We start from the raw sequence: 13,612 nt of genomic DNA, 5'->3' as shown, positions 1-13,612 counted from the left end.
ACGAGGTAGCATTGCTTATGTAGATATTGTCGCACATGAAATGACAGTTATTTTCCTTGTTTCAGTATGTCTCAATCTGTTTTGTGTTTCAATGTATTATCCTGTCTTCCCCTTACACACGAGTAAACAAAGGCAGCTGGCTATGTGGTGTTACCCACCAAGGAAAAGGAAGAAACCTACCTGAAAACTGAAAACTTAGCACCATCAAAGCTGAATATATCATCAATGTTTTGATAAAAAGCATTAAAGGATTTTATATCTTTATATATATATATACACACACACGTATATATGCATATAGGCATTTTCAGCACACGTTTGCTTGTAGGAAAACATCATAATATAATGAAAAGAGCACTGGGATACAGCAAAAGCCTCACACTGAAATCCAAAATATGCCCCAAACACACTGCTTGCCCTCACTCAAAATAATTGAATTTCTACAAAGTTTAGTTTCCACTTTGAAAATGAGTTGAATCTAATGATCTCTAGGACACCTAACATTACATTGTTCCATGATCCTACTCAAGCAGAGAGTGATAAGGACCGGGTGCAAAGGGAGAGAAGAGCCAGGTAAAATGCCAGCCCAGAGTGAATCACTGGATCCCTAGACCCACAACAGGAAAAGCACCAAGCATCCAAGTGCCGTATGCCCCATCCAACGTGGAGTCAGTCCTTTACTTCTGTTTCTCAAAGGTGTTTACTTAAGTAGATTGACGATAATTACACTTTTATTACTGTTATTATTATCCAGGTTAACCTTGATTTTCACACCAAAGAAATTGTCACCAGGAGCATCACCCAACCCACCCTCCACAGTTTTGATGCCGCACAAAGCAGAGTGTATCAGCTCATGGAACAAGACAGTTACACACGTTTTCTGAAATCTGACATCTATTTAGACTTGATAGAAGGAAGACCTCAGAGACCAACAAATCTTAGAAGACGATCACGTTCATTTACCTACAATGAATTCCAGGATGTAAAGTCAGATGTTGCCATTTGGTTATAAAGAAAATTAATTTTGCTCATTTTGCTGGCAAGCTTGTATATCTGCTTCTAAGATATAGCGTGTTTATGTTAACAGATTGGTAAGTCTTTTAAAATAAAGTGCGTCATTTGAAATGATTTTAAAAATGCAAACCAAAATTTTTATTTTAACAATATATACTCTATCTGCCAACATATTCTGTAAAAGCTTCCATCTGACTTCATTTCATTCATAGTCAGAAAAACATTGCTTAATTAAAAGGCAGAAAAGAAGTAATAATGATGTTGTGTAAGATTGTAAAAGTTAAACTTTTGCAAAATTTCAACAGTTTGGCCAAATATCTAGTTTGGACTTTTTTTCTAGATGCAAACTATATGATGCTCAGATAGCCATGTATTTGGACAACATTTTCTATAATGATGAAGCTTTTCTCTGGCTCAGTTATAGAGAGTATAGAACCCTGGCTCAAGAATAGCAATATATCACTTCTAGTTATAAGCCAGCAACAGGAACTTTTGGGAGGACACATTCATCTCTACAGAACTTCCAGGTCATACATAACCGAGGTTGATAATCAAGAATGGGATCCACATTTGTGCTCATTCGTAAGTGAGCATGGACTTACTCAGTTACACGGAACCGCTTCTGCTGGTCAAAGAAACATGACCAGATGCTGCAATAGCTCCAGGTTGGGACTGAGTGGAGCATCTTCTCATCTATGAGAAAAACTTGCCACTAAAATAGTGGGCAGTCAGTCATCTGAATGATGACCAGAGGAGGTTTATCCCCAGAGTCATGAACCTTTATTTTTGGAATGAGAGGAAATAAAGAGGCAAGGAGTCCAAGGCCCTGGAAACCCAGGCACATGCCACATTGGCTCATATTCAGATAGTGTTCCTCCATGGGTCATGTTCTTATTCCAAATCTCACTGAATCATTTAATACTATATTATTCAAATATGATGATGCTAATAAGTATGTATGTCTCTACCTATAGGGAAATAGTTACTTTTAGATGTGTTGCATGATGTGTAAATGTCTGTATTTAAAATGTCATACCCTTGGCTTTGGCAAATGTTATTTTAGTTGAACTGTAAAGTATAAAACTGTAGATCACCTATAGTAATAAATATTTTTTAATTTCTTCATTCATACAGTTAATGTTTATCTCACCGATTATTGATGATCCTTCCTGTCATCAAATTAGACAAAGACATATTTTCTTATTTTAGAATGGTATTGGAGTAGAAAGTATTAATCGAGTTATTTTGTCACTGATCTTAATGCTAAATCAATTCCCAATATTGTTGTGAATATGAAAACAAGGCATTATGCATTTCAAAGATCAACTAAGAAAATTATTTTTCTTTTTTCTTTGGCTGATTTGTATTTTCTTTTTTTGTGGTAGTCTCTTTTCAGAGAGTTTGATAGCTTTATACACAGAGTTAAGACTTTATACAAGCTGTCTGATCTCATCAGAAAAAAATCATGGACTGATTTTAACAGCATTTTTCTAGGACCACAGATAGCTAGTATGTAGCTTTTTCATTTGTAATACTCTTTAGAAGCATCCAATATCTTGTATAAATTATGAAATAGTCCATGAGACCCTTCAAAAACATACCAGGACTTTTTGATGAAGTTAAACCTTGACTTCAAGGAGTTTGTGTCTGTAGGGGGAATAAGTAGTCAAATACAGAAAACAAAATAAACAATTGTAGAAGTGAAAGAAGTCAAGTAAAAACGTGCAGACAGTACTGAACGCTGGCTGAAGGAATTGTAGAAATATACAATGAAAGCCTGAGAGTCTTAACGTCTGGGCTCCTTATCAGATGCCCGATTCTCAGAAATTCATTTAATTTCTAAGCATCCTTCCTCCACACATTCTTTTCAAGATAAGGACTCATGATTTCTAATTTCTAATTTTCCTTATGGTCCTCACATTTATGGATTCTATCGATTTATTGACCTGATATTCTCCAAAGCACCTCTTGGTTGATGCCCAAACAAGAAAAAGAGGCAAATAATTATGGTTAATGAAGGAAATTTTCAGACTAAAAGTTAATATGGGATATTGATCTAAGAATAGGGAACAATTTTATAAAAAAATTAGAAGTACATGAAAGGAAAAAAAAAATCACAGGAAATATAGCTTACATTTTTTTGACCAGTCACATGTATAAATACAGAATGTCTTTAAAGAGAGACTTGGGTTGAATTAAATCATCTGAGGTGTCATAAAGCCCATAGACAAAAGTCAATACCCAGACCGTCATATTTCGTACATAACAGAAGCTCAATAAATGACCTTGGAATTAAATGGAAGCAATAGGAGGCCCTATGAGGAAAGTAGTACATATTTCAGCAAAAGGTAAAGGCTTTCCAATGTGGCATATTTTTATTTAAATCCTGGTTCTGCCACTTATCAAAAGCAATATGTTGGGAAAGTTACTTAAATATTCTGAACTTCACTTTTTCATTTGTAATATTGGAATAAAACATTTACAGTGTTCTTAAGATGATTAAATTTTAAAATATTTGTGAAGTGCCAAGTATAGATTAATTTACTTTAGTGCATGGACAGGATTATGAAAAGTATTCCCTGTATTTAAGTACCACATTCTATTTATTTATTTTTAAAATACTTTTCTGATTTTTTTTGGTGTTGCTATAAATTTATTTATTTTTGGCTGCGTTGGGTCTTTGTTGCTGCGCGTGGGCTTTCTCTAATTGCAGCAAGCGGGGGCTACTCTTCATTGCCGTGCCTGGGTTTCTCGTTGTGGTGGCTTCTCTTGTTGTGGAGCACAGGCTCTAGGCACGCGGTCTTCAGTAGTTGTGGCACATGGGCTCAGTAGTTGTGGCTCACAGGCTCTAGAGTGCAGGCTTAGTAGTTGTGGCGCACGGGCTTAGTTGCTCCATGGCATGTAGGATCTTCCTGGACCAGGGCTCGAACCCATGTCCCCTGCATTGGCAGGCAGATTCTCAACCACTGCACCACCAGGGAAGTCCCTTAAGTACCATATTTTAATTATAATATAAAATTTCTAGTAATGTCTAGGTTACAAATCAGACAAATATCCTTTGAGAAAAATGAGATTTCCAGAATAACATATGCGGGCAGCTATTGCTCTCATGAAATCTTTTATAATTTTGCACTGCAAACAAAAGTAAATAATGACTTTTAGCTAAATGAAAAATACTGGAACATTAAAAGCTTAAATTGTTTTTAAAGACAAAGCTGAAAAAGCTTAACTTTTTGGTTATGTGCAGTGTAGCCCTTCTTTAAGAGAAAAAAAGGGGACAAAGAATACTGAAGATACACAAACCCTGAAATGCTCACAGACTTAACTATATAGCATTAACTAAATTTAAACACATTAAATTTACTTTCACTGTGTCATATTAACTGGCCTTATATTTGATTGCCTTGCTCTTTAATTATCATCTGTCTTAAAATGAAAACAAAACCGAAAACCCTTGATAATTTGACAAATTGGTTCATCTACATCACCTAAAGTCTTTTCAACAATGAAAATAAAAGGTAAGATAACATATCCAAACCCATTTTCTGTAACATGTTGGTTGAATGAACAAATATTTATTGAACACTGTGTATTTGATTGGTACTGTTAGCTGTTGGACATTCAGACATGAATCAAACAGGAGTGAAAGGCAGGGAGAAAGAAAGAAACTTTCTTCCGGGATGTTCTCTGATAAAGTTTGCATTCTACAATATGCAGCTGAAAGCCACGCTTAAACAAGACAATCCTTCAAATTTATCCCAAATCGCAAATCCATCTGTGACTGATGATGCAGGTATCATTTATCTTTTGAAGCTAGGAGTTGAGTAGCTAATTTCATTTAAGAGAAAAACAGTAGACCCACTAATTTGCACAAACTTTGCTTATCTTATAAAACGAAGGCAAAACTAACCAAAAGCATACACACATATATAAACACATTATAATTAAGGTTTTTTTGTTGTTAACTTCATTTCATTGTTTTTGCCTTATAAGTCAACAAATTGTAGAAAGGGCCTCCAAAGAGTAAAAAAAGGTCCTTCAAATGGTTAAAGAAAAAAACCCCACATAATTGTAAGCAACATTAAAAAAAATAATATCACTTGAGAAACAGTAGAGAGAAATTAATAGCAGAAGTGGTAAAATATTGCATTTAATAAAATTAAAAGACAGTATCAACTGTGATTTTAAAGAATATAATCATTCTACAGAAAATCATATTTATGTGGAACTTAGCCTTCTAATTAAGTTTTCTATAGTAGAAATGCAACTTTTAGAATTAATAACCAAGGGAAATTCTTTATCATAGATTTCATAAAAACAACAGCATTATCTTTAGATAGTCTGTTTACAGTCTCATCTATGATACCTTTACCTACTGGGAGGAAATAAGTAATAATTGTGGGGAAGATGATGATTAAAACTGTTAAATTTGGAGCTACTAAAAATATCAAAATTGTGCATAATAGACTCTATTTACTAGAGCAAAGAACTGAATAAAAACATTTGAAAAGATTGCCATCAGTATGTGAAATCTCCAAGTTATTGTCTGAACATTAAACTATTGTGACACGCAGAGAAATTGGAATATTTAAACATGAACTCGAATGAGGGCATATCCGTATTAATGATACCAGTGATACATGTATTTAATAACCCATAGTTTGGAATACCTCATGCCTAATTTATCCTTATTTAATCATACAGAGCCGCTGCAATTCAATAAACATTTGCTACAGCTTCACCTCGGTTCCAGTCACTGTACTGGATGGTAGGAAGGCAAAGATGAATAACACAGTATAAAGTTTATCACTGAGGATATTACACCCCATGGTGTTCCTGTGTAGGCAAACACATAAACCAGTCATTTCAATATAACATGCAAAACATTCACATATATCTCACTTCACCTATCTCTAAAAAATGGCAAGACAGTTTCACAATGATGTAGTAAAATACAAGAGTTACACCTTTGTGTCTTCACAATATGTCTGAGTATATTTTATGGTATAAGGTTAGGTACTGAATTGCTCTTTCCAATGAAATACTTTCAAATGCTTTACTTTACTTTAAAATGCCAATCTCTGGAAACCTGAACTGATCTCATGGAATAGATAAATGGGCATTATTCACATCATAATGTGATTCATTACAGGCTCCCTTTAAGTAGGAGCTCCCAGAAATGTATTTAGGCATTATTCACAGAAAATTATTTCACATAGAGTCTTTGGAAGTAAATTTTTGGTAGAAAACTGAAAAGCAGATAAATGAATATCACCCCCAAACCAGATATATGATACCTCAAACTATGAAGTAAATTCATTGAAAAATCATGGTTCAATCCATAAAATTTTATTTATCTATATTATTCATAAGCATATCCATTATGAAATGTAATATACACATTCTCTAAAAAATCATAGGATCATGAAGGAAACAGTAACTTAGCAACTTGGTCCATTAATTTATTTTGCTAGCCAATTTCAGGTATATTTTCTTCTATTCTGTTTTTTATTTGTTTTTTTCCTCTAGGTGGCTATTTTGCCAAGAATTTGTAAAATAAGATTTCAGGGTGATACAGATAGATAGATACATACATACATATATAGATATATACACCTATGGTTTGATTCTTAAAAGATGATAAATAATAATTATAATTATTCTTCAGTCTACTGCGTTAAGTGTATTTTCTCTGTCACTCAATTTCACTATTTTTCCCTCACTGAAGAAAGTCCTTAGGGAAATGTTTGGGGTGATATAATATGACAATATTTACACTTTGCAAAGGATTTTGATTAGGAAATTAAGCTTATAAACATCAAATAAAAAGTATTAGAGAAAAGTCAATAAAATAGTAATTTGAGGGCTTTAAAAAAGTGTGTGAAAAGAAGAATTTTTAATCGCTGAATATTGCAAATACTGATTGTTTATTCCAGCAACTGTGAGTATCTGCCTAAAAAAAGAAATCATTTAACCTGCATTAAGACAAAGACACGATGAATGTAATAATGGCTCCTAAAAGGCAGTATTTTATTACAAGTAAAACACTGTGGGATGCTCTTGAATAAGAAAAAATTAGCAAGATTTGAAATTTTCTATTTAAAGCATGACATTGTTCTGAAAAGGGGAATCCAGTTCATTACTGGCAACCTGCTTTAGACAGCAGATTTCTTAAATTTTATTTCATCACTGAACACTAGTGCTGAGAGGAGATTTAGAGATCATGTTCCATCAACCTTTCACATTTTAAAAGTCAGAATAATGAAGTCATCTCTAGAATAATTTAGAGCAATAATAAAGAATTTGAGTGAAAAATGACTCAGATATCAACCATTATTGTTTATTTATTCATCTCATCAATAATAATTCCTTAATGCCTCCTAAGTATCAGGATTCTCTTCTGATAAAACACAAACTGTCAAAAAGTCATCTTGTTTGTTTTACTGGAAATTAAACCTTAATCAGAACTCAACATGAAACTAGATTCTTTCCTTCAAATTTATTTTTGCTGATATTATAAATATGTGTCTTAGTGAATATACATATACACAGCCATAATTGTTCAAAGAAATGCAAACTATATTAAAGTTAATTGTTTTTTATTTAATTTTACTTGTAAAATGCTAAAGATATTACAATTTAATTGAATGGTAATTTTCAAAGCAATGAAAATTCAAAGAATTTTATTTTATGGAAGAAATGAAGTAAATTAATTATGTTTATTGGCATAGTATCTGAATTTGTTAGTCATAATTCTTATCAGTATTTAAATTCCAGTCATTTCTTGACTTCCTGATTTTTGGAAGTATTGAGATACTTAATAATATTTTTCATATTAAAATTGCATATTTAATCTAATAACTACTCAATTGTAAAATACAAAGTTTACATACTTCTGTCTTTGGCTTTAATACTTAGGATATGTGTCATATAGTAAATGAGTTGATCTCTTAAATTCACTTTTAAATAGAACTACCTTAATTTTTGGATACTTGGTTGAATAATTTTTATAAGACCTAATTAGAGCTACTGGTTTATTCTTGTGTTTTATTTTAAAATGTCCATTGTTTCTTTTTACTACTTTACATATGCCACACAGGTTTGCTTCCAAGATTCCAATACATCTATAGAATAAATGCTGGAATGACTACTACTGGTTAAAATTAATAGTATACAAAGTAAAAATTTAAATTATAAACTTTGATCACAGAGATTAATTTTTCTCTTCCATGACATAAGACTGTCTTTAGCAAAGATATAAAATGAGTTGTTTGCTCAAGTCTCTTCAAAGGATGCTTCAGACCAGACTTCACATTAACAAGAAAAAAAAAAAAAAAGGCTCAAGATACCAAATGTAAAATCACAATCATACATTTGTAAGTTTTTGATGAATATATCCTTTTAAAACCTCTAATCATGTTACATAAAGTAAAGGAACGTTTAACATCATAGAAAAACAATGAATCACACAGAAGGAAAGTAGGCTTAGACAGCAATGGGAAAGAAGGAGGTTCTGGGAGAACCAGATAATTAATCTCCATGAAAACATTCTCAAATAGGAAAGACTTTTGTGCATGTATTAATATGTTATATGTAACTGAATCATAGACTTTATTAAACAATCATTGAATCTACTTATATTTTTTGTTTTACAAACCCTGAGGTCAACAGCTTGACAATCTTACTACTTTATATGTTATGATTCTTTCTTCTACTTTTTTAAAATTAAAATTTCTAAAAAAAAAAATTGGGTCTCATGGGGTTTTATAGATTGGCTATTTTATCTCCTAGGCTGCATCTTCCTAAACTAAGTAATTGGTTATTGACATTATTCTGAAATCTATAAGCTCTCTTTATAGGTCTGTTTCCTTTAAACCTGGCTTAAAAACAAAACTATTCCTGGGTACGAAAATAAAACACCAATACTTCTATTTTTGATTCCATGCATGACATTACATTCAAAAGCACTTTAAATTGAAATTGAATCAGGATGTTTAGATAAAGGAAGTAAAGTCCATGTAATATGATTTCAGCATTTGAAAATAAGATGCAATGTGAATTTAAAATAAATGGTGCATGGGAAACCCAAAGTTTTTCTCCTTCTTCTTTAGTATACAAGACATTAGTGCCACCAGGCATTATAAGGTTATATTTGTGAATTTTAGGAGGCAACTGAGACTTTGTGAACAGAAAATACACAACTTGCATTTTATTTTCCTCAGAAATCATCAGAGATTAAAAAACTAATCCAAAAGCACTCTTAGATAAAAGTGAAAATAGTTTATTATTTGTAACTACTACATGCAAAAGCACATCTTTCATTTCTAGGTATTTAAGGTATTTTTGTTTCTTAATATGTGAATATATTTTGGAAGTACAAATTGAGGATTTTCAGATATTTACAGAATCAAAATGTCTTTGTCTTTATATGTGTTTCATCGATTTCAAGCAGCCTGAGAAAAATGTCAAATATGCCAATATATGGTATGAAAAGCACCCTCCAATTCTGAGAATATTCAGAGCTAATTGTCGCCAGCACTTTTTTCTTTTCTACTATATTCCAATATTTTAAGAGTTGTTATTTCATTTTCATCCTGAGACAAAATATTTTAATTTTTTGCCAATTGTCTAGATTTTTATTTCATTATATAATAAGATCGATGACTTGGCATGCTAAAAGCGTCTCAAACTTCAACAACATAGAGGAAGAAATACTTTCTGAAAATGATTTTCCTAAGCAGATTCATTTTACAATTTAATTTCCTTCAATGAGGTAAAGGTCAGTATGAGGCTATAAGAAAGTTAATTTGCATGAGGTATGCATAAGGAATATGAAAATAATACAACATGAAATATTCCTAATTCGAGCTTTTAAAACCAACCTCAGGGCTAAAAGAGTAATTATCAGAGAAAATAGCTCAATAATTACAACAAACTTTTTTTGATGATGTCAACTAACACACTCTTATCCTGAGAGACATAGAGAGACAATCCTGTAGAGTAACAAGTTCTCAGAATTAGCAATCCTTTGTATTGCCTCCTTCATATGTTCATTGGCTTTAGAATATGTTTATCAGTGCTAAGTTTGTCAACTCTTAATACAATTCTCTGTGCAGTTCTACTAGTCAAGTAATTCTAAGCCAGTTTTATCTTTACGCTGATTACCTCTTTGCATCTCACCAAACTTACACTAGTATTTTTTTAACCATGGCAACCAACATGTGTTTATTCATTGGCTATGCCCCATGTTTATCTATTTGAACAGGATTCTTACTCAGATTGTACTCTTATTCACAATAGTGTGGCAGACATCTGTTGATCTGTTGTTTATCTAAAAATCAAATTATTTTAATAAAATTGTCATAGAATTATGATCTCTCTCAGGGTCAATCAACTGATCCCTACCCTGTTCCCTTTAAATCAAAATAACTAATAACTCTCTACATTTCTTGATAAGAAAGTCCGCTTTTCTTGAACCCTATTGAGCATGTAAGAGAGTTTTTTGAAATTTTATGATGGATCCTGCAAAATATTAATTCAGAGACATGACCCTGTTTCTCTGCTGAGCTGAGTTATAATGCCTAAAAAAAGCACATTGCACGGCATATCTTGCTCCCAGATTTCTTCCTGGAGCACTTGGGTGTGAAACCTCTTACAATCCCTCTATGTCTCCTGAAGCTTCCTCTCTCCTTTCACAGCCACCCTGACCTGAGAGAGCAATCCCAACATGGAGTCCAGATTCTTGGTAGTTTGTTGTGGAGATTTTACCCAGTGGTAGTTTGCTTCTGTTTTAGTTTGTATGGTCATTTTAAGATTTTGTCTTTTTTTCTTTCCTGGGTTTTCTTAGTCAATATACTGAGAAGTCGGACAGCACTACTGCAAGCACTGCTAAACAGAAGTTACTGTGAATTAGAAGTTCTTTCCTAATTTGATTTTCTACTTCTCTAGGATGGGTATTCTTCCAAAGAGGTTCTAACAGAAAACGGTAACAATGCTAGTTAAGTAAATGTAGGTATTCATGTCCTTTTGGTTTTTCTATACTATTTTCTTCTCTAATAATCCTAAATAATAATCAAATTACTAACTACATTTTTTTTTTGCTGTGCTATGCAGCTTGTGGGGAATCTTAGTTCCCCAACCAGGGATCAAACCTGGGCCCCCTGCAGTGGAAGCACGAAGTTCTAACCACTGGACCGCCAGGGAAGTCCCACTAACTACATTTATTGAGGGTATAATATGTGTTAAGCATAGTATTCTACCCTTGCCACTTACTGGTGTTTTGACTCTGCCAAACAACTGCTTCGTGACTGGTTTCCAACTATATAGGAGGCAATAATAATGTCCCTCCCTTACAGTTTCTGGAGGACTAAATGGGCTAATGTATCAAAAGAATTTAGACAAATGTTTGATACACAATAAGCACTCAATACATGTTAGCTCTTGTTCCATGAAACACGTCGATTTCCAAATAGCTGAACTATAGGTAGAAAAGAGCCGTCCACCCTTTCCTTACTCCCATTCCTAAAAGCAGATAACAATGAAGAAAGAGTAATATTTAAATGACTGTTTTCCTTGATTTTGCCTCCGTGTGTGTGGTGTGTGTATGTGTATGTGTGTGTGTCCTTATTTACTGTGGAAGCCAGAATTCTAAGATGGCCCCCAAGACTCTCGCTCCCTGGTGTACACGTCTTATAAAACCATGAACCCTTGAATGTGGGTGTAACTTGTGCATATCGTCCTCACTCCCTTGGTTGGGTTATATTATACAGCAAACTATGATGGAATTGTCACTCCAGTAGTTACACAACCAGGCCAATACCTTGATTTCAGCCATGAGACCCTGAGCAGAGAACTCAGGTGAACCATACCCAGAATTCAGACCCACTGATAAGTTTGTGGTAGTTTGTTACACAACAATGAAAACACGAATAAATGTCTTTAAACCTCTAAACCCCTTTATGTGCACACCTTTCCTGATATTTATATAGTCATCAGCTGATACTAATCCAGCTATTAAATATTTATTGAACAACTATTATATATCATGAACATATAAGAAGTGTCGGGGATACATAAACTGATAAATTAGACATGATCGACTACTTATTTTTAAAATGTTATGCCCCAAATTGACCAAATACATCAGATGATTTCACACCAGTGCAAAGTTCAATGGGACATTGATCTGACTGTACACTTTGCTGCAGACAAAGGAAGCAATAGATTTTTGGGGGCTATTTATTCAATGTTACGTCATTTATTCCCAAAGAGAAAATTCTTTTTTGCAATGACATTTTTAGAGAGGAGATCTGTTTCATTTTTCACGGAGTTACTGTGAAACACTACAAAGATTTTTAAAAAAGCATTTTAAGCCTCTTGAAGGAAGCATACTTTGCAAATGCTAAAGAAGATTACTATTAATAAAAGGCAGTTTAATGATCTTATCTATAGAATCACCCTTATCCAAATATATTGCCATAGTGTCCTATTTATTTAAGAACAGACTTAATTTTTAGTTACTTCATCAAATCAAGTATCTTCCGCCATGTTTTAAAATCCGTTAGGCAATGATTAGTGCTAGAAATGAATATTAAAGGGCATTTTTATAAGCATCTTTTAAACCTTAATTTCAACAGGCATCAGACTCACAGTTGATTATGGTTTCATAATTTCAAGTAGTATAGTAAATTAAAATACAATCTTATATGTGACCCTCATTTTAATATTTACATTTAGAATTCCCAAGACAGATGTCAGTGTAAAGTGCTGTCTAACCTAATCACTTTACTATTGTTTTACCAACAATTCCTGTAAGCCTCCAGACAAGAAAACTGATATATTGAAATTCCAATTGCCAATTGCCTGCTGCCATGCTTAATGACTCCAGGATGCAAAACCCTTAGGTCAGGTTGCAATTAGAGACAGAACAAAACCATCACAAATAAAGAACAGACACACACCTTTTCAAGGTGGAACCCGACTCTGATTTGATTTGAAAAAGAATACTGGGAAAACACTTGCTTTTCACATCACACATATACACACCCATCTGTCTTTAGCTTGAAGCAGAAAAGTAAAATGTCAATTAGAAGCTACTATTGGTGCTATGGAATGAACCTAAACCAGAAAGCAGTGGACATTTCTAGAAACATCTACTGTAATTGTCATTTGGAGATTAACATATAGTAAAAACTGTTTTATAAGCAGCTTCATGATACTATCTGAACTTCTGAACAACTACTTAATGTACACTAAAATTATTAACTTTTAAAATAATTCTATGATCTCTGAAAACAAATATAAAAAACAAACAAACATGAATTTAGTAAGCAAATTTCTTTCATGTAAAGGCCTATGTTTTTTCTGACCTTTTTGAACATTTTCTTTCTTTACCCTGTGACCAAAATTTTGTCTCATCCAGTATGAGACACACGTTCTAGGAGGATGAGTAAAGGGGTTAAGAGATGGTGGAAGAGTAAATGAATTCTTGTAAGGTTAGTTCTGCAAAATCCAGGAGCCTGTAAAAAAGAATCATATGTGGGAAAAAAAATGTTTATGAAACTCTGCTTATAGTAATTCTAGTAGTAATATCCTAGCC

At 33.0% G+C, this 13,612-nt stretch overlaps 1 protein-coding gene across 1 annotated transcript in view; it reads left to right on the top strand.

Moving 5' to 3' along the window:
• The window catches only part of RGS18 (regulator of G protein signaling 18), a 46,262-nt gene extending 32,933 nt beyond the window's left edge, over positions 1-13,329 (top strand). The window contains exon 5 of the mRNA XM_082428019.1: positions 755-13,329. Coding sequence (XP_082284145.1) covers positions 755-1,012 — 258 coding nt within the window. The 3' untranslated portion in view covers positions 1,013-13,329. The remainder of the gene's footprint in view (positions 1-754) is intronic.
• The last annotated feature ends 283 nt before the right edge of the window (positions 13,330-13,612 follow it).

The sequence above is a fragment of the Balaenoptera physalus genome, assembly GCF_965194825.1.
Source record: "Balaenoptera physalus genome assembly, chromosome: 1".
Classification (NCBI taxonomy): Eukaryota; Metazoa; Chordata; class Mammalia; order Artiodactyla; family Balaenopteridae; genus Balaenoptera; species Balaenoptera physalus.
This window is presented reverse-complemented; position numbering and strand designations above follow the sequence as displayed.